The 21,993-nt window shown below is 45.4% G+C and overlaps 1 protein-coding gene across 1 annotated transcript; it reads left to right on the top strand.

The window, feature by feature from the left end:
- Positions 1–1,009: 1,009 nt before the first annotated feature.
- On the top strand, positions 1,010–20,102 carry OSCP1 (organic solute carrier partner 1). Its single transcript, XM_015410890.1, has 10 exons — positions 1,010–1,208; positions 9,805–9,959; positions 10,877–11,044; positions 11,697–11,777; positions 11,915–12,018; positions 12,982–13,110; positions 13,195–13,264; positions 17,809–17,948; positions 18,498–18,561; positions 19,489–20,102. Exons 1-10 carry the CDS (start codon positions 1,097–1,099, stop codon positions 19,603–19,605), a joined length of 1,140 nt encoding a protein of 379 aa, XP_015266376.1. The 5' UTR covers positions 1,010–1,096; the 3' UTR covers positions 19,606–20,102.
- The last annotated feature ends 1,891 nt before the right edge of the window (positions 20,103–21,993 follow it).

Genomic DNA, 21,993 nt, shown 5'->3' on the forward strand with positions numbered 1-21,993 from the left:
GCTAAGCATGCTACCAATCCCTCTGAAATTTGGCTTCCATTTTGTCTTTCTCCTTTGTAAACCACTTTGACAGAGCAATAGTGACCAAAAAGATGGGACATACAAACTTTAACAGATAAAATTAAATGCATTGTGTGAGAGAGATTGTTAAACTTGCATTTTCTTATGGAGTTTAATCATTTTATTGGCTCATGCCTGGAGAAAATCTAGGTACACTTTGAAATGTTGGATTCTGTTCTGCACCTAGTATACAACACAGGATTGAAGGGGAACAACACTACCTCCAGTGGCATTTTTCCTCTCTCAGTCTCACTGTTAATACATTTTGTTATAACATCCATCCTTCACAAGGCATTTGGTTGGGTCCAATAACATGGACAGTGTTCTGGTTTCCAATAAATCCCATTCCAGCCAGACAAGCAAGCAAACAAGCAGGGAGGGCCAGGCCCTGAGGCAGCCTTCTTCCTTCTAACCTGGGCACTCTGGAGGAAATGGCACCATTGTGGGGGGGGCGAATTTGAAAGGAAGTTTTTAGCAGGCAGCTGGGAGCCTTTCCTGAGGTTCAACCATGATTTTGCGTTTTGCAATGGCCAGCCTTGACGATCAGTTCCCACTCCCTTTCACTTCAGGAGGGTTGCCAACTCCGACCTGGGAAATTCCTGGATGTAAGGCTTCTGGTGTGGCAATTTGTAGAAGAGCTGCTCTTTTCTCCATGGGAACTAATTTTGGTAGGCTGGAGATCAGTTGTAACACAATGAGAACTCCTGGCCCGACCTGGAGGTTGGCAACCTAAAGAGGCGCCTGAGGAGACAGGAAAACGGTCGGCCCGTGAAATGCCCGCAACACGCCTGCGCACCGAATACACCCCCATCACCACCTTGGCGCTGCTGCTCTTTACCCGGAGAGGGTGGAGCGGGCGCAGCCGCAGAGGGTACCAAATCCCGCCCCGCTCTGTCACCAAGACGCCCTGCGATTGGCTCGTTCCCCGTCTCTGGTCTCCTAGCAACGGAGCTGGCGTCGCCAGAGCCTCTTGCGGAGCAATCTTGGCAGGGTGTTTTTTCCAGCCGGGCCGCGGCCTGGGACGAAGTCGGCCGTCATGTCGACGCGGACGCTGCCGCTGCTCTTCCTTAACCTCGGCGGGGAGATGCTCTATATTCTGGACCAGCGACTGCGCGCACAGAGCATCCCGGGAGAAAAGGCGCGCAAAGGTTAGTCGGCAAGGCCCCGCCCCCTTGGGGAGCGGCTGGAATGGGGAGCGGAAAAAGAGGATCGCCGCCGGTCAGGCTGACACGTGTCGCGGAGAGCAGGGTGGTGGGATAGATTGCAAGAGTGGACGAGGCCTGCTTAACGGAACGGGCTCTCAGTGGTAGAAACTCTTGGCAAGCAGAAAACCAACAGAGTAAAGACCCTCTGCTGGGCTAATTTTCTACTGAGGGGGGTGTTGTGTGCAGAGGAACATTCAGAACTGGGGTCTGCAGTGGCGTAGTTCGTTGACCCGCTCCGATGCCTTGCTGTCTCCTCTTTTTGTGGCATGTGTGGGCTAGGGGCCAAACTCGCACTCCAAACCAGTGTTCCTTCTAAGATGAGTTAGTGTGAGCTAGCTCATAGTTTTTTAGCCTCGGGCTCACACATTTTTGTCTTAACTCAGGAAGGATGGCTCCAGAGCAAACTAATTTATGCAGCAGCCAAATCGCTCGCTCACAGCTTTAATGCCAGTAGCTCACAAAGTGCAATTTTTGCTCACAAGACCCCACAGCTTAGAGGGAGCATTGCTCCGAACCCCGTGGGAAGCTGCTTAATTCTGAAACCACAGTCGTCTCTCATGAAGTGAAGTGGTCGCATCCTGAAGTGGTGGCAATCTTGTATTGTCTATGGGCAATCGATGTCCTTAGTTTTAGTACCCCTCAGTTCTTCATGCTCTCCCATGTAAGAAGTCTGCCGAAATTTGAAAAGGCATCTTATAGAAAGGTGTTATAAATTGTAAAGTATCCAGTCCAGACTGCGTGGCCGGCTCAGGCTCCACGCGGTCAGAGACAAACCTCTTCGCTCCAAGAGACAATGGACTATGCGGATCCTAGCCCACTCCAATCAGGGGGCTAGGTTCCCAGCCGAGAGCCTATGGGACTCTCAGCCACAGTAAATAACCTATTGGGAAGTAGGGGTGTGTTTTGGGTGGCGGTTTCTCGGGGGATATAAGCCGGCTTGCAAGCCGGCCAAAGTCGTCTTGTTCCTGTTCGAATAAAGTACGCTTTGCTGAAATCACTCTCCGTCTGCGTACTTTTCATAAATGATGTTCTAGCTTTCTGCTTAGAGGGAAGTGTAAGAGATCTTCCCTTCATTTAGTAAAACAGCAATCTAGAACCACTTCGAAAGTTCAAATCCCTCCTCTGCAGTGACACAGGCCATTCTTCCCTCTCATCAGTCTGCCTCTGAATATATTGCTGCATGTCTAGGAATGGGGGAAGCAACGTTCATGACACGTGCTTTTTAATTGTGGCAGAGGTTTTTTGTGCATTTATGTGGACAGCTGACTGATTCCACTTCATGCATCTGGGCAGAGTGGCTCTAACAAATCAGACATCCAGATGCTACAAAGGTTCCCTTTTGATTTTATTTCCAAGCTAGCTAAAGGGGGAGGGAAGAACTGAGCTTCTGGTAGTCACTCCAAAGGCCTGGATTTCCCTTTGGTCCATTGCTTTTTGAGGTCCAGCATGTCATTTAAAACTTGCTTGCTAGAAGTTTTCATTTTTGAACCAGCCAAAGGAGGTGAACCTATGGTTGATGTACAGACATTTTGGACTGGAGTAGCACAAAAGAACAATTCTAGCCAGAGTGGACCTTTGCCATCAAAATAACATCTAAATCTCCTTGCATGGGACTTAGGATTCTAAATAAATTTGAAATTGTTTCCACCCTCTGTTTCCAAACTCAGCGTTAGTAACACAAACTAGAATCCTGGCTTCATTTGTGATACACCCATCCTCCCAAGAGGCACTCCACTCCTTAACCAATGCTGTATGTCTGTATATTCCACTGAACAGCATTAAATGATAGAGTCTGTGCCCCATATACACATCCTGCACCAACCACACTGGGTACCTTGAAAATACGCTGCAGCCCCAACATGAGAGACAGAGGAGCCATAGCTGTGATCTCCTTGAAAGATTTGAGAAAGGAAGGCTGGAGTGAGGCAGGTGTGATGCAGATCAGGCGATGCCTGAGAGTACTGGCATAAGAGAAAGTGGTTTATGGACCAGGGTATGCAGCACCTCGGATTATGGGGTGGTGTGGGTCGTCAACGATATAACTCCTGTTTTTGGGGAGGAGGGGGATGGCACAGTCAAGGCACAGTCCTTGACTACTGGTGCAATTCCACACAGAATTACTACAGTCTAAGCCTGTTGAAATCCATTGTTTTAGACTAGAGTTACTACATAAGACAGCAGTCCAGCTGCAGCCCTTTCAACAGACAACTGCCTCACAACATCCACAAATTGTGTCCATCATCAGAGTCCATTCAACTGTGGAGCAAGGAATTGCTGCCAACCCCCTAACCCCTAGACAGGTCACCAGCATTTGTCAATAATTTTTTCCCCCATGGGTATTCAGGTCACCTAAATGGGAGTGACACTGTTGTACTGGGATACAGATTCCCCATTCCTGGCTTTCTGTGTGTGCACGGACACAAATATTCTACAAGGTACACTAATTGTGGCTTGATGTGCTTTCCATGTGGAGTTTGTAAGCTTTTCCCTGTGTTTGTTGATGTGGGTAGAACACTTAACTGCCGATTAAGCACGTTGACATGTGCAGTTGGAGATTGTGGGAAAGGGGTGTGAAAATATCATCCACCTACCCAAAGGAGAGGAGGCTCTCCTCTGTTTACTATGGTTGTAAGGCCAACGCAGTAAGAATGTCATCCTTAATTGGCAGAAGCCTCACAGGGATTGGGACTCTCAGACCAACAATTATTTTCACCACTTAGAGAATCACGCTTCACACAAAGGTTTGAAATGTCTCCATTCCCAAAAACAATACACAGATGTAGCATTCTATGCCAGTAGTTCCAGTTTGTCGCTGTATTACTAAGACCCTCTCATTCTTTAGTTGCTGGCTCTGATTTGGAGCCATTTCAGACCACTCCAAAAGCAGCTTTTACTAATCTTACTAAAAGTGTTGTGTAGCAGCTAGAATGTTGGACTAGGATCTGAGAGACCCAGGTTCAAATCCCAGAAGCTTGCTGGATGACCTTGGGCCAGTCACATACTCTCAGCTGAACCTACCTCACAGGTGTTTTATGAGGATAACATGGAGGAGAGGAGAATGATTTAAGCTGCATTGGGTCCCCAGTGGAGAGACAGGCAAGGTATAAATTAAGTAAATAAATAATATGATTTCTCAAGCACACGGAGCCAAGCTATTTTACTAGGAACAGTTCTAATATTTTTTTCAATGGGTCTTCCTTCTGCCAATCATCATAAAGATCCTGAATTCTTGGGTGCCTATTATTACATACATTTTGAACAGGAAACTTTATTCAAGAATGAAGAGATGCTATTGTATGGGAAATTTAAATCCCGGTTGTTTATTGAGTTCATAAAGTTCTGCTCCATTTTTTATTGATGAGCTATGCTAGTTTGTCCAGTCTTGAGTTTCGTATCTGGCAATAGTTTGTGGGCCAGCATGTCTGAAAGCATTTCTATGTCAGTAGTGGAGATTTTAATACTGGAAACATTTCATCCTAAGAGATGAGGAAGCGATCGGGGAGTCTCCACATCCTGGAAGTTCCAGGCCCCCGAGACGTTAAGTTCGCCCCTACTAGGGCCAGAGCCTTTTCGGTGGTGGCTCCTACCTGGTGGAACGAGCTCCCGGGGGAGATCTGGGCCCTGCGGGACCTTGTGCAGTTCCGCAGGGCCTGCAAGACAGAGCTCTTCTGCCAGGCTTTTGAGTAGGCGCTGCCGCTGCCACTATTCCACCACCGTGGTACTGTTCCACCATTTACCCCTACTATGGGGGGTATGCGTCGTCTGGCGGAAGCTGGTAGAACATAATCGCTGGAGTCCTCGCTACTTAATAAAGCTGACCGTCGAATTGGGATTACTGCCCATTTTAGAGATCTATATATAGGATAACATCAGGGCACCTTAAATATTGTCTATGGGATTTTATCATGGATGTTTCACGCTGTTTTATTGTATTTTATCTATTTAACCTGGCACTAGACGTATGTTAGCCGCCCTGAGCCATTTGGAAGGGCGGGATATAAATCCAAAATAAATAAAATAAATAAAACTACAGAGGAAAAAAGTCCTGGTCTCATGTTAGGAGTCACACAAAGGGTTGCAATCCCAGATGCTATAGAAGAGACATTCCTTTAGTATAGAAACATTCCTTTACTTCTGGCCCCAAAATTATACTGGGTTAGCTTTGAGGGGTAGTGTTCCTGATTTCCCCAAAACAAGCATTTGGCATATAAATGTAAAAAGAAGGGGGCAAGGGTTGACATTTGGAGGAGTGCAAGTTGACTTGGTGCACTTGAACAGGGCTCGAAAAAGATTTCCACTCCCCAAGCATCAGCATCAGATACTGAGGTGCTGATTCTAGTGGGGGAATGTTTAAAATTCTATGCCACTGTGATGGAGTTGATGAAATCTTGGTTTGAAAAAGGCCTGAATTCCACCCCCCATAGAATTTATTGGCAGTGTTCCCTCTAAGCTGAGTTAGTGTGAGCTAGCTCACAGTTTTTTAGCCTCTGGCTCGCACATTTTTGTCTTAGCTCAGGAAGGATGGCTCCAGAGCAAACTAATTTATGCAGTAGCCAAATCGCTGGCTTGCGATTTTAATGCCAGTAGCTCACAAAGTACAATATTTGCTCACAAGACTCCACAGCTTAGAGGGAACATTGTGACTGGACAAGTTACTTTCTGTCAACCTAACCTATCTCAAAGGGGTGTTGTAAGGATAAAATGGGCTAACTCCAGGTGAGTGGCTTCCCCAGACTTCTTGAAGGTAGGCTGGGAAGTGAATCTCATAAATGTTCTACGTACTCCAATAGGCAGGCACCTCAGATTTTTCTAGACCTTTAGACATAGTGGCCTGGAAGAGATTCATTTGCTCAGAATAAGGTAATCCATCTAGTACAATAATTCATTAACACAGGTGTAAAGATTCAAGAAACAGTCACTGTTGCGCAATAAATGCATTTTTGTGTCCTGAGACTTAAGCACAGTCCACATCAGGACTGTGCACTTGTTGTAAAAGCTTTTATATAAAAGCTTTTAACACTCACTTTCCTCTGTTATATAATTCCAACACAGCAGCACCTAAATTCTGATATCCCTTCCTTGGGTTCTTTTTTATTTATTTTTTCCCCTTTCAGCCTGCTTGCCAGTGTGTTGTTCTTATTACTTGACCCATCGTTCTTTTCTGTTTTATGCTTCGTGTAGATGAATGGACTGATGTGGACAGGAGAAGAGGTACTGTAATGTTTTTAGCTGCATGCAGTAGTACCACGTGCCCACACATACACACTCCATCCCCTGCTGCTTCACTGCTGTAGTGGTAGCAATTGACTGACCAGCAGTTCTTCGACTGAGGCTTTTCTGCATTTAAAAACTTGCAGAAATGAAATGACCCTGATGGTGAGCTGAAGAGCAAAGAGACCTCATGAGTGCTCCTCAAGTAAGCTTCTTTGGGAACTCACCTGAGTGGGTTTTACGACTGTTGAACATTCCCATTGGCAAACTTTTTCAAATCCATGCGAACGCAAGCATGCAGCTGCATGAGTACCATGAGCATTGTTCATGAGCGAAATGCAGGCAGAGAGCATGCATACTGTCTCTGTGTCACGCTGTTCCCAGCTCTCTCACCCTTTTCCTTCCCTGCTGTGTAATTGCAGCCCCCCCCCCCCAGCTCTTGTAGGAAGCTGCCTTGTACTAGTTCCAGTCTACTGTTTTCTGACTAAGACCAGAGTGTGTCACGGTTCTCCTCTGGCATCTTCAGATATCCTGAGTTGATATTCTTAAACCGTTGCTGCATCTCGTTTTATAGGCTTGGAATGAGTTAAGGAGAGGAAGCCATCAGGTTTTAGCAAGTACTCCCTCGGACAGATACAGCTCCAAGTGCTGCTATGTCTCTGTTTTTATTGCTTCAAGTTGCACTGCAGTTTTGGAAGTAAATGGGTGGGGGTCCTCCATTGCTTGTGTGCTATGGGGAGATATGAGCTGTAAGGTTGGTAAGATGGCTTTGGCATGACTACTTGTGAGACAGTATATAATGATACCACTATCTAGCTTTCATGGGTGGCTGCTTAAGGAGCCTCAGTATTTTGGGAATCAAACATGCCACCCACACAGGGATCCACCATAAACAGTGGAACAGTTCAGTATTTCCTATCTCATGTTGACAGTCCCAACGTTTAATGACTTACAGGTACTAAAGATCCTGAGGGATGTGAGAGCAGCTGGGTAGGCTGCCTCGCCCACTTGGTTTTTCGTGTGGCTTAAATTTTGGCAGAGTGGCACATTTATTTAACACATCATGTGAACATGAAAAAAACAATGCAAGAGGTGACTCTTGTGACTGTTTCCTCTTGGCCGTGTTTCCTAACTAACAAGAGGAACTTTTCTGGTTGGGGCTAGCAGAGAAACAAATCAGGCATGAGGCGGCACATTCCTAAATGGGAATGTGGAAGAACCAAATTTTACTATAGGTGGTTCTTTCCATGAGCAGCAAATGGTTAGTGTCTTGTAAACTCTCGTTAGAGGTGTACAGTGAGAAGGATTTTATACTACAGCTTTGCTAGGATTGGTATAGAGATTATCAAGAAGGAATAGCAGAATAAAGGTTCTACTCATCCATCCCCAGGGCCTGCGCATAGCAACCACTGTTGGATACTAGCTAGAATGTCTGCTGTTCGTGTAAGGGAAAACAGAAAAAAATAGCCATAAAAGACTTGATCACTACTATGTAAAGAACCTGAAAAAAATTCACTAGACTGTATTCGCTAAGACAGGCCATATTGACTGTTGCTGATACTCTCCTAAGTATCAGACCTGCCCTCATGAACCTGGTTTAATTGGAAACCAAACCCACATACAGTGTGTTACATCCCTCTGCCCCAGGAAGTCGCAGATAATCTCAGTTTGGCTACCAAAATTCCAGGCACTTAAAATATGATGCTGGTGACTGGAGAATCTTTGACATTTTCCCAACTAGACACAGGGATATCCTATCAGCTTGGTTCTTGAGAGTTTTGATTTTGGTAACTGAGAATGTGAAATATTTTTCCTGCTCTGTATTTAATCCTCAGGTGCACTGTCATTTTTAAGAGTAGTTTTTGTCCTGTGTCCCACCAGTTCTCAAGATTATCTACATGTGTCCAAACAACAGTAGCAGGAGGGATATCTGTTGTGATGAATGGGAACTTCCTCTGAAGACCAGCACTGCTTACCTACCATTAGACAAATAACCAATAAGAGATTAACAGAAAGGAGGTTAATGCAAAAACAAAACCGTGAACAAATTGCTATGAAACTAATATATGATTCGTGTTTTACAATACATAAGGATACTCTTGTACAAAATCTGTAATTATAACAATGTGATTCATGCAACAATCAATCAGACCATGATCCATATGTGCTCAGTCCATAAGCATTTCCATTCTCATCCAAATTTCTTAATGGAATAAAGTGCCTGTGTCGTATGAACGTTTCCGGTTTGTTAATTTCAAAATACACCAGATGAATGTTCCAAATAATTCAGTTTTGAAAGTGCATACCTGAGGACTGTTGAAGGGAGTGGAGGAACATTTATTTGAAGCATTCATCTGGTATACTTTTTGTTTTTACATTTACCTACCATCAGAGGCAAAGAGAATATCATCTAGTAATTAAATAGTAAGATTCAAGTCCAGGAGCACCTTAAAGACCGACAAGATTTCCAGGGTAGAAGCTTTCGAGAGTCAGAGCTCCCTTTGTCAGATGAAGGGAGCTTCAGCTCTCAAAAGCTTATATCCTGGAAATCTTGTCGGTCGGTAAGGTGCTCCTGGACTTGAATCTTGCTCTTCTACTCCAGACCAAAATGGATACCCACTGGAAACTAGTAATTAAAGAGTGCTGGTCTTGTGCTACCTCTCTGTTGTAGAAGCATAGATGTTGAATACTGCCGGTGCAATGATGTTAGCGTGTACTGGGCTGATCTGGAAGCCCCTTTAGAAATGTGTCCATACTTAATAAAAAGCCATCAGTATTAATCTTCTACTGCTAGTGGCATTTTGTTGTGTTATCTCAGCCCAAACTAATGGCAAGTGAGGACCAGGCACAATAATTTCCTTCATAATTCCAACAAGGTGCTGCGGATTCAGAAGGCTCTGTGTCCCGACCATGAGAAATGGAGTTGGTGCAGGTTGCCTGTGTGAGGCATCTGCCGTTCCACTTATAGAGTTGTTGGATTGATATATGTCCCCCCCCCCATTTGTGGGTGGGTCTGTTGGAGGAATAACAATGAGAGCAGCCTCCCATGTTTCATTCTCCAGAGAAGGACATGTTTCCCAGTCCTGCATTGCTAATTATGCTGATTAAACCCTCGGCAGCAAGGGTTGATGATGCCTTCCTGAAGGGCATTTGGAAACAAGCACAACCATGTGCCAGGCCTTCTTTCTTGGAGATGGTGCCTCAGGGTTGCACTTGGAGCAGCCTCTGTAGTCCTTCCTTCCCTCAGCCACAAACGTCCATTTTGTCCTGTGGAGTTAAAAATGGAGCCAAGGCATCCCTGACAGCTTGGGCTCTTTTGTCTTTACAGTTATGAATGACATCATTGCAACCATGTTCAATAAAAAGTTTATGGAGGAGCTGTTTAAGCCACAGGAGCTCTATTCCAAGAAGGCCCTGAGAACTGTGTATGACCGGCTGGCACATGCGTCAATCATGAGGCTGAACCAAGCCAGCATGGATAAGGTAAGGCAGAACCTTCCCATTTCCCTCGGCATCAAGGGGAATGCAGACCACTCCATTACCAAAAAATACTGTCACTGAGTGGAACTAGAGGCAAGTCACACAACCCTGCATGTGGGCTGAGTGTGGATGTGCAGCATAGTGGGACTATGATCAAAGCCCAGACTCTTCCTTGCAGAGGATTTACTGCACCATCACAGTCCAGCAGCTTCAGAAAGATGTGATAAAATGGATGAAACAGTGGGGCTTGCATGTGTGATGGAGTCATACAGTGGCTTTGGTGCACCATGCTGGGTGCACTTTCATTGCTTGTTGGATCCCTGCAGATGACCTCGTTCCACTTAATTCCTATCACCTAGCAATTTCAGAAATCAGTTTTCATTGGGGGAAACCTGCTGGCTGACTAAACCCATTGGATCCAAATGGGCAACAGGCTGACCACAATCAGGTGTGGGTCTGTTTTATGAATCATGCAGCCACAGGGTAACAGGAGAGTGGTTTCATGCATGGGAGTGTTTCTGAGGATGGCTAGGCACACATGTGCATCAGCACAGGCACACATCAGGATTGCTTCATGAGTGTTCGGGGTTGTTGTTTTTTAATGTCCTTGCTTGTCTAATTTTCTCACTGATATTCTCTGGATGTGAACTGCAGAATATATTGCCTGAATTTTATCAAAAGTTTGATAAAAGTATTTTCTGGCTGCAAAAATCTTCATCCAGGAATTTGTGTCGGGGGGGGGGGGGGAAATAGAATTTCTGCTAATCACACTAAACCAGTTATCAGTTACCCCTTCTAAGTCCATTGAAGTTCAGAAGAGTGTAACTCTACTCAGAACTGCACTGCAGATATGGCGGCTTAGCTAACTGGCCTGGGTTCTGTGATCAAACTAGATACTACTTGCATTTTTTCCCCTGTAGCTCTATGATCTCATGACCATGGCCTTCAAGTACCAGGTTCTACTCTGCCCCCGGCCTAAAGACATTCTGCTCGTCACTTTCAATCACCTGGATGCCATCAAGGATTTTATCCTCGATTCACCCAGCATTCTGAATCAAGTTGATGAAACCTTTCGGCAGCTCATTGATGTAAGTGTACAGCATGCCTTCTGCGTTTTGTTCAACCATTGGTTATAATTACAGAAGAACTATAAGCCAGCTCGCGCAAACCTTCTTTTTATGGCTTTTGGGCCTTCTCTAGTTGCAGTCGTGCAAGATTACAGAAAAGGTGGCAGCTTCCCAAATAACAAAGTAGATACAAATTTCCAAAATGGAATTATAAAAGGATCAGAGAGGAGAATATCAAATGGGGATGGAATGACCAATGATGAAAGAAAGCAACATTTGGGGATGTAAGCAGCAGGCAGCAGTAGATCAGCAACTGTAAATATAATGTCACTATTGTAATACAGAAGTTGTAACCCATTCAGAACTTAGTGCCATTCTGAAACAGAGCCCACGTTTTGTGAAATAAGCACTTTTTATTTGGATCCAGATTTCCATGTTCATTTCTTGATGGTTGAACCTGGGAGACCCTGGTTTAAGATTCAAAAAGCAGCTAGAGATCCACTGGGTGGTCTTGGGAAGTTGTACTTAAGTGGCCTGTCACTGAAATTAGAAGAGTGAAATGTTTACCAGCAGATGTAGGGATACATGAAGCACTTTAAAATGGCCTTTATAAATATGAATAATACTAAAACAGAGACCTTGTGTGTTGCTCATGTCACAATCTTTTTCCCAGACGTACGGCTCACTCTCTGACGGCGAATTTCAGCTCATTCGGCAAACACTGCTCATATTCTTTCAGGACATGCACATCAGGGTAGGTATTTCTGAAAAGCCATTCCAGTAAAACTGGGGAAGGGGGATTGCATAATGAGATGCCGAAATGAAGCATACGTTAATTTGTAAATGGAGCCGTTTCCCTGACAAAACTTTGGGGATTGTCTTCCACCACAGGTCTCCATCTTCCTAAAAGATAAAGTGCAGAACTCCAATGGCCGCTTTGTACTCCCGACCTCTGGTCCAGTTCCTTGGGGAACAGAGGTTCCAGGGCTTATCAGGTGACTCTTTCAAGCTGTTTTCTGTACATCGCTGGTGGTAGGGCTGGTGCAACCTTTCCCATCCTGGAGGGAGACCCCATCCTGAGTGTCACGTTAGATGGGCTGTCTAAGAAAAGCTGCTATCCTAAATAGGAGCAAGAGTGTACCTGAAGGAGCTTTGGCTCAGTGGAAGAGCATCAGCTTGGCATGCAGAAGATCCCAGGTACAATGACCAGCATAGAATCAGTAGGGTTGCCAGCTCCAGGCTGGAAAATACCTGGAGATTTGGGTGGGTGGAGCCTGGGGAGGGACCTCAATGGGGTATAATGCTATAGAGTCCACCTTCCAAAGCAGCCATTTTCTCCAGATAAATTGATCTCTGTTACCCAGAGCCACCACCTGGAGATTGGAACCCCTTAGGATCAGGAAGCAGGTGTTGTGAAAGACCTCCACTGGAGAGCCACTGCCAGTCTTAAGTAGACGATACTGACATTGATGCACCAATGGTCTGTTTCAGTAGAGCACAGTTTCATGGTATGCCCTAGACTGGCAAACTCATTATCCTCAGCTGCTTGAATAGTACACATTACTAAGCAGTGAGAGCCAGTGTGGTGTAGTGGTTAAGAGCAGCGGGCTCTCATCTGGAGAATTGGGTTTGATCCCGCACTTCTCCACATGCAGCCAGCTGGGTGACCTTGGGTCAGTCACAGTTCTCTCAGAGCTGTCTCAGTCCCACCTGCCTCACAAGGTGTCTGTTGTGGGGAGAGGAAGGGAAGGTGATTGTAAGCTGCTCCAAGACTTCTTGGGTAGTGAAGGGCAGAGTATAAAACCAACTCTCCTCCTCCTCCTCCTCCTCCTCCTCCTCCTCCTCCTCTTCCAGTTGAGCCACTCCTTGCAGATCCTTTTGAAGATAAAGACTTTTGAGAGCTCCAGAAGCCTGTGCTGTAAAATTGGTGATTCTATTTTGCTTTTGTGTTTTTGCAGGATTTTCAACAGTAAAGGAGATGAAATTAAAAGGACTGAGTTTGTCCATGGTGGGAATTATCTCCTTCCACTCCGAGAAGGCTCATTCGATCTTTATGGAGACAGAGTCATTAAACTAGGAACAAACATGTAAGCAATGCAAGGTACACCTCTGTACTTGGCTTTTGGCCCCTTTCCTCCTGTCTGCCTAATGCTCCTTCTGTTTGCCTCTAGGTATAGTATCAGCCGGCCTGTAGAGACACACATGTCAGGAACAGCCAAAAATACGGCATCCCGTATAAAGGTAGGTCTCTTGTATTTTACCTTCTCAAGCACTGCTGTCTTTAGAACCTGCTTGGAGTATTGCTTCACACACAAACACTTCTACTGTGCAATCCCTTTGTGATAAGAGCAGCTCCCTTGTCTCAAGATGGAACAACTTTAATCAGAACATTACTCAACTTGGTCGGTTTGATTTCATTTTCCAAGCCCTCCCTCGTGATCTGGTTGTCTCAGTTGCCAGACGCAACTTCTGTAGTCTGGTATAGGTGTTTTCTTAAGAGCTCTGAAGGACTTGGGAAAGAATCAAGGCAGGAAAGAAGTAGGAAGGAAGGGCAGGGATAACCCCCCCCCCCCCGGTAGGGATGCCAGCCTCCAGGTGGGACCTGGGATCCCCCCAGAATTAAAGCTCATCCCCAGGTAATAGAGATCAGTTCCCCTGGAGAAAACGGATGCTTTGAAGAGTGGACTCTATGGCATTGTACCCCACTGAGGTCCCTGTCCTCCCCAGGCTCCATCCCCAAATCTCCAGGAGTTTCCCAGCCTAGATCTGGCAACCGTAATTCCCATCCCCTGCCAGTGGCCAGGGAGACCTGGTAACCCTACCCCTAGGGCAGGAGAGAAGCATCTCCTTTTCCAAGAGATCTCTAGAGAGGAGAATGGGAGGAGTCTCAGGAACAAGATGTTTATCTTGTTGACTCTGTACAATCATCAACTGAGCCCTGACATATCCCATGGTGTTACATCCCACTCTCTGAGATGCAGCAGATAGCTTGATAGAAGTTTTGGCTGCCCAAGTTATTTTGGAAGTGGTTTCATGATGCAGGTATATATTCTTCCCATGTAAAACTCCTTTCCCTCTGAAGGCCAGACAAAGTGAAGTATGCCATCAAGTCGCAACTGACTCATAGTGACCCTATGAAGTTCCACCTCATGGGGTTTTCAGGGCAAGAGATAAGTAGAGGTGGCTTACCGTTGCTTTCTTCTGCACAGCAGACTCAGTCTTCCTTGGTGGTTCCCCATCCAAGTACTAGCCTTGCTTAGCTTTTGAGGTCTGATGAGATTGGGCTAATCTGGGTTATTAGAGCTGCTGGTTTGCTGAACTAGGAGGCAGCAACCCTGACAGGCAGAGACCTCCCAGGGCCACTTTGTTTATTTATCTGCTTCTCTGTGTAATAATCCCTTTTTCATAATAATTTTTTTCATTTTAAACAACACTGATAGATAAACAAAAAACATACATGAGAGTAATAATAACAACATTATATCTCTTAAACTACCTCATACATATATATCTAATTGCCAGTAATTCAACCTTATAGCAAACTAATACCTTTACAAGCCTTTATTAAACACTACCTATTTTTAATGTTTAAGCGCTGTCAAAACATTTCATTACCATTTTCTATAAATCTAAATTTAAATGTATCTTACATTTTCATAAGCACATAGAACTATAATTTTTGCAACTCTATAGATTCACATACCATGTTTCTTCTGTTTAAACATTGTCTAAGCATTCTACAATAATCTTCTATAAGATACATTTAAGTATTAACTAAATTTATACAATTCCCCATTCATAGTCAAATTCTTTTCTCATTCTATTTATTCTAATTGTTTTAACGTCCCCCCCAAAAATTCTCTAGCCTACCTCATATTTCAATCTGAATTCTCAATATCAACCTTGCTTATACATTTTAAAATAATCTATATTAAAAAAAAATTAAATATACCAATAATCCCTAAATCTTCCCCAATTACATATGCTCATGAGATCCTTGAACCAGTCCTTAATACCTTTATAAATTTACAGTTTATGCAACCCTCTGTTTTAGGTCTTACCTAAATATTAGTTACAATTTTTAAATATACTTCTCTAACCAATCTTATTCAAATAAACATTCATAAGCATTCTCTAAACCATATCATCTATTATAAGACTTTCGAAGAGATTCAAAATTAATCTTTCCTTAATTATTTTTAATATGGGCTGTATTTTTGTAGATGTATAGGAAAAAAAGACAAACCCAATTATAACCAGTGTTAATCAATTACACATGTATAAAAATTCCTTAAATCACTTTTATAATTTACAGTTCTATGAATATATATATAAAAAAGGGATTAGATATTCCTCAGTCCATTTTAGTCAGTTACACATAAACAAAAGTTCCCTAGACCAGCCTTATTTAAAGGGGTCTTTTCGTAGAAAAAGAGCTGCAGGAGCTCATTAGCATAACTCATTAGCATAACATTAGCCTGTGCCACACACCCTGACATCACCGGAAGTGTGTCAGAAGGCAACATCCACCACTCAAGCTCCACCCCAAAAATCTCCTGGTATTTCCCAACTCAGAGCTGGCAAGCCAGCTTTACACTTTGACTAAAGACACATTAGGTTTTCTTTGCTCTTGTAGGGAAGCTACCCTACAACAAGCATGAAAATACAGATCAAGTTAGTATGCTTTTGCTTTTTCTGCAATAAATCAGGAAAACAATCAAAACCAGCTTAACCTGTCTTCCAGAGTTGTTTGCACAATACATGAGATGTTAAAATAATTTATAAAATAAACAATCACCTTTTTTTAAAGCTCTTATTAGTTCTTAGTACAAATCTCATTAAAACAAGAACAGTGTGTTCCTATATGACTCTCATTGACCATCCTTTCAGTCCATCAGACTCACTATTTTCCATTCAAACTGGCAGCAGATCTCAGGCAGAGGTCTTTGCCATCTCCTTTTAATAGTTAAGAGAGGAACGGAGAAAGAAAGAGAGAGAGATGGGGTGGGGAGACACAGAGAAAAAGGGACAGACAGAGAAGGATGGGGGGGCAGAGAGGCTGGGGAAGAGAGAGACAGTGAGAGAGAAAGAGAGACAGACCGACAGAGGGGAAAGAGATAAATACAGAAAGAGAGAGGAAGGGAAGAAAGAGAGTGAGTGAGAGAAAGATGGGGAAAAGAGAAAGCGAGGCAGAGGTCACTCACGTCCTTTCCACCACAACCCTCGCGTGCCGCTGCCAACACACACACACACACCAGGCCGTGTCGCCAAGGGGGGATGGGAGGACATGCATGGCCTCCCCACCCCGCACGCGCACACAAACACACACAGCCTTCTGCCTCTCCCCTATGGCGCTGGCCGCGGCAAACCCAAAAGGGCTGCTGGGCAGTGTTGCCAAGGAGGGAAAGAATGCATGCATGGCCTCCCCACCCCACACACAGCGTGCCCTGGGACGCGCAGGACAGGGTGGCTGGTCCTCCTGGGGCGCCACAGATTGCCGCGGGCCCGGGAAGCGTTGGGCCGGGTGGCTGGGCCTCCCGGGGCACTGTGGATCACCGCGGGCGCGGGAAGCGCAGGACGGGGTGCCTGGCCTCTCGGGGCGCCGCAGATCGCTGCGGGCCCAGAAAGTGCAGGACGGGGTAGCTGGCCCTCCCGGGGCACCGCGGATCACTGTGGGCCTGGAAAGCGCAGGACAGGGTGGCTGGTCCTCCTGGGGCGCCACGGATTGCCGCGGGCCCAGGAAGCGCTGGGCCGGGTGGCTGGTCCTCCCGGGGTGCCGCGGATTGCCGCGGGCCCAGAAAGTGCAGGATGGGGTAGCTGGTCCTCCCAGGGCACCGCGGATCGCCTTTTTAACTGCCAGATTAACTGTATCAACAATTATAAACTGAAGCTTCTCCCAAGACAACTGCAACAGATTAGTTTCTGCGAGGCTGTCTAAACATCCATCATCTGGCATTTTTAATGGGATAACAGAAGACTCAGTTCAACCCAGCAAAACCCCAAATTTCTGCAGATTATTTGTCAATAATCTCTTCAGAGCTGACCACATTTACCAGATAGTAGTTCTCATGGAAATATTAGCAACCAAGAATCCTTCAACACGAGTCAAGTGCTTTGCAGCTCATCAATAAACTCTAGACATAATAGGCTCCTCCGTTCTCAGCAGTGAAGCATGACGTCATAAAAAGTTGCTACAAAGTCATAAAAAGTTGCTACAAAGTAAGGAATTCAACTCTAAATATCTCTCTTTGTTTCTTTCTTTTTTCAAAGAAAATTTTGTAATCTTTTTTGTAGAAGCTCAAACAACAGTCCCTCTTTACCCCAGGATATATTTAGCTTAGCTTTCTTTTCGTAATCGTCCCAGCTGCTCTGCGGAGGAAGGAGGGGGGGACATCCACCCCTCTTTCCTTGTCTTTTTAACACTTTAAAGGGTCTTAACCAAAGAATCGTCGGTTTCTTCAGTGTTGCTTTTACAGGTACTGACAGTGCATATCTTCATTGGTGTTATGGATGAGGCTCAAAATAACTCTCTTAATTTGGGGCGTTCACAGATGGTGCAGTTATGGCTGCCATAACTGCTCTGCTTCGTTCCTTGCTTCTGGGATTATCCAGGGCTTCCACCTGCTTGCTGCCATGAGCGGGGCCCCCGAATCAAGTCCCTTGCACCCCTGAAAACTCCCCTAAAAAGAACGAAGAGGCGGCTGTAGCCGGGAGCAGTTCCCGGTGCCAACCATGTAGCTGCGCCGCAGCCCTCTGTGTAATAATCCCATTGCTGTTCCACACAGGAGAATGCCGCTCCCAACCCTCTGGCTAAAGAAGAGCTGAATTTTTTGGCCAGGCTGATGGGCGGCCTGGAGATAAAGAAGCCCCTGGGCACCGAGGCAGGCTTCCGGCTGAATCTCTTCACCACAGATGAAGAGGAAGAGTACGATCAGTCTCAATTTTGGTGTGGTGCAGGTGCAGGCAAGGGGTGGCTTTAGGGGAGAAAAGTGGGGAGTGGTGTTTGTGTGCCCCCTCTACTGGAAAAGCCACCACCTTCTCTTTTTTGTGGGGTTTGTGTGTGTGTGTATATGCTTGTGTGCCTGGAAGTCATGGTGACTTCTGGCGACCACTAGTGGGGTTTGGACATTTCAGAGAGGTGGCTTGTTATTGCCTGCCTCTGCACCCCAAGCCCTGGTATTCCTTGGAAGTCTCCCAGTTACTTGCCAGGGTTGGCCCTGCTTGGCTTCCGAGATCTGACAAAAGCAGGCTTGCCTGGGCTATCCAGGTCAGGACGCCAGCACATTCTTTGACTAGCACCAGGGTCGCAGAGGATTCTTACCAGATATGGCAATATGCGCTAAGCATAGTAAAATTGCAGGGAGAGAAGTATGGTAAAAGCTACCAAGAGCAGCTTCTCAGACAAATCATCTTTGTAACATCCTGTTGGGCAGCAAATTAAATTCATCTAGGTATCTTTATTCTTTCCTGCAAGATACGCAGCACTGACACGCCCAGAGGAGCTTTCTTATCAAGTTGTCAGCATACAAGCAGACCAGGTATGCCATCATTGCTCTCTAGCATCTCATTTCGGGGGGGGGGGGCTGGCTTTAGTTCAGTAACTGAATAAAGTTTGTGTGGGTTGCACTGATATAGACATTTAATACCACATGCATTCCAGAAAACAACACTTGGTGTAGGTAATGCTATGCAAGCTTTTCAGTTTCACAGAACATGCAGGTGAATCTGTGTTTAATGTGAACTGCCTGCACAAATGATTACATGAAGATGCGGCTCAGATTGAATCCCTTTGTATATATAGGGGGGACCCCGCATTCTGTGAATGCAACAGAAGAGGCTAGCTGAATCAGAATAAAAGTCCAGCACACCGTCTGCAATAGTAACCAGGCAGGTGCTTCCAGGAAGCACTGCATCCAAGAGACTGCCCTTCCGTGTGGTTTTCTCCTATGATAGCCGTGTGTGGAAGGTCTGTTTTGCTATGGTCATTAACCATAGGTCGACTTATTTCTCCATGGACTTCTTGGGTTTGCTTTATCAGAAATTTTAGCCAGTGTCTATCGCTACATCTTGTGGTAGGGAGTTCCCATGGCTTTGTGTTCCTGGAATTTAGTGGTCAAGAACTTGGACAGCTTCTTGCTGTCTTGCCACAGGTAAAAGTCCCAGTGACTCGAGTTTTGGTGCCAGTCTTTAAAACCTTATTTGGATGCCCCCAGTAAATGCAACTGGCCATACAACAGTTTTGTTTGAGGAAAAGTCTGCAAAACCTGGAGCTCCTCAGCCACATTGTGCAGTTTCTGAAGTTATTTGAGGTTACATTAATTTTTAAATGATGGTTTTCAAAAAACTAATGTAGAGAGTCCAAGCATCTGTTTCTTACATGGTTGGGATAGCACCGGATTGTTACATTTTCAATGTTTTTTTTTCTTTTAAGATGGTCTTTGTAATGATGTGACTTTTTTAAATAGGACCAAGAGCGGAATGAGGAGCTGAGCCGCATCATGGAAGAGTTTGAGGTGGCAGAGCAGCCCAGGCAAAGCACCAGCAAGGGAGCCGACTTACTAGCCATGATGGACGAGCTGTAAGCCCTGGCTCTGGGGAGTGGCACTGTCTGGGCAGAATGGCACCCCCAGTTTCTCGCAGAGCTCAGCCATCAGCCTCCTGTGGAAGAGAATGGTCGCCAAGGCAGTACATTTGTGTTGGGTTACACAAGCTGGATGGCTCTGAGGCACATTTGACCCATCCTTTCTCTCTGGGGAAATGGAGGAGAGTCACTTAGCAGCCTCCTTCCTCTGTTGTCATGGCCTAGTTTGTACCATGGGGTTGGTTAGATGCTTGAGCAGTGGAAGTGGACATTCATCCTGCCTTTAACTCATGTGTGTTCGTGACAGAGACCCTGATTCCACCCACCCCCCGTGTCTTTCTAATTAGAAATGCCAACTGTGCAGTGTTGCTGATTAGCTTGTGAGTGCCTCCTACCATGAGGAGAAAGAGCAATTCCTTCATTTTCAGTGTGGAGGCCAAACCTGGCAAGGAGGTTGGACTGATGTAACAGCCACATTCTCTTTCTGCTGCAGTAATAAAGACCAAAAACAACCTTACTGATTGTACTGCTGTCCATCAAAACCTGCAGTCTACATCTAAAATGGTTATGCTCCTCCTGCAGTTGGGGAGGGTCCAACAGTGGGCTATGTGGCATTTTTAGCATGTCTGCCTTTTCTTGACACTTTACCTCAGTCTAGATGAGATCTCTGTATTCCCTTTACAGATGTGCCTCTTCAGAGATACCAGCAATGGACAGTTAACTCCAACACCACACCCTGATTCTGTATACGTAACACACTCCTCACTTTGCCAATAAGCATGCATTGCAAGGATGGAAAAAACCCCTATAATCTCTTACTTGATTTTCCATTTTTTCCCTGAAACGGCTCTTGATGCAGCCAGGACTTCAACCAATGACACTGTCCTCATCCATTTAACATGTGAAGCTGCCTTATACTGAGTCAGACCATTGGTCCATCAGTACCAATATCATCTACTCATATTGGCAGCAGTTCTCCCAGGTCTCAAGGACAGAGGTCTTTCACTTCACCTATTACCTGATCCTTTTTTAAATGGAGATGCTGGAGGTTGAACCTGGGATTTTCTGCATGTAAAGCAGTCCCTCTACCAACGAGCGACAGCCCTTCTTCATCTCCATGGTAAGAAAAGTTGCATCTGATGATCTTTGGCTGTCAGGTGGCTGTCAAAGATACAGGAACCGTACTAGGAAAACTTTAAAGGTCATAACCACACGTTGAGCTAAACTCACAAACAGAGGTGAAATATATGCCACTACTTATACCAGATAGTAATACTGCTGATGCACTTTCAAGTACTTGAAGCTTCAGAACGGTCTCAAAGGCAGTCCCATCCAGAACACATAGCAGAGGCTTATTTGGATGTAACTAGAACATGAATAATCATGGCTTCCTAGGGTTGCCAAATCACAGCTGGGAAATTCCTGGAGATTTGGGGGTAGAGCTTGGGAAAGACAGGATTTGCAGAATGGTGGGACCTTAGCAGAGTATAATGCCATAGAGTCCACCCTCCAAAGCAGCCATGTTCTCCAAGGGGACTGATTGCTGGGGTCTGGAGATCAGGTGTAATTTTGAGAGATCTTCAGACCCCACCTGGAGATGGGCAACTGTACATGTTCATCTGTACATGTTAAGCATATACCAATCCCATATCATTGTTTGGTTGAAATGTTTATGTTGGCACATGGTTCCACATCTGTCTTTGGAAGATGCTTCTGGGAGGACTAAATAAACTCCAGATTCTAGTGGCAAAATGACCCTTACCACTTGCCTCAGAACCAGAGTAAACCCGCCCCTCTAGGAGATCCCTGCTGAGGATGTCCCCACGAAAAAGGCCCAGTCAACAGCCACTTGAATTGCCATCAGAAACTATGTGTAGCATGGCCCCAGCTGAGTGATGCACCTGTAGACAGGCCTGCCTTCCCCATGTGATGTTTCAAAAGTGAATCCCAAAACCAAACGGTGCCAGCACAGCACAGGTTGCATCACCTGAGCAGCACGCACCTGAAGGTTGCAAAGCCTCTTCCAGGCAGGACGGGAAAGGTCGGTCTTCCTCCCAAACCAGGGCAACCAGATGGTAACATTCATGCAATGGGCTTGTTGAGAAAGAATGGCATTTACGTTCTCTGCACACTGGACAAGGAGGAAGGAGAGGAAAGTGTCCCTATGGTGGCTCCTCCTGTGAATTGCCATCCTTGGCAGGGAGTTTATTTTACAGCCTTTATACAGCTGCTTAATTTTTATTTTTTGCAAAGGTCTGGGAGAGTCTTACAGAGCCCGTTTGGTGTAGTGGTTAAGTGTGCGGACTCTAATCTGGGAGAACCAGGTTTGATTCCCCACTCCTACACTTGCACCTGCTGGATGACCTCGGGCAAGCCATAGTTCTGACAA

Source organism: Gekko japonicus, unplaced genomic scaffold (genome assembly GCF_001447785.1).
Source record: "Gekko japonicus isolate JY-2015 unplaced genomic scaffold, Gekko_japonicus_V1.1 scaffold99, whole genome shotgun sequence".
Classification (NCBI taxonomy): Eukaryota; Metazoa; Chordata; class Lepidosauria; order Squamata; family Gekkonidae; genus Gekko; species Gekko japonicus.

What these genes read in the sequence shown, in the direction of transcription:
- OSCP1 (XM_015410890.1), top strand. Translation starts at nt 1,097, where the DNA reads ATGTCGACGCGGACGCTGCCGCTGCTCTTCCTTAACCTCGGCGGGGAG. An exon ending in GGGAGAAAAGGCGCGCAAAG is followed by an intron (nt 1,209 to 9,804) that starts GTTAGTCGGCAA and finishes TTGTCTTTACAG; the next exon opens with TTATGAATGACATCATTGCA. An exon ending in ACCACAGATGAAGAGGAAGA is followed by an intron (nt 17,949 to 18,497) that starts GTACGATCAGTC and finishes CTTTCCTGCAAG; the next exon opens with ATACGCAGCACTGACACGCC.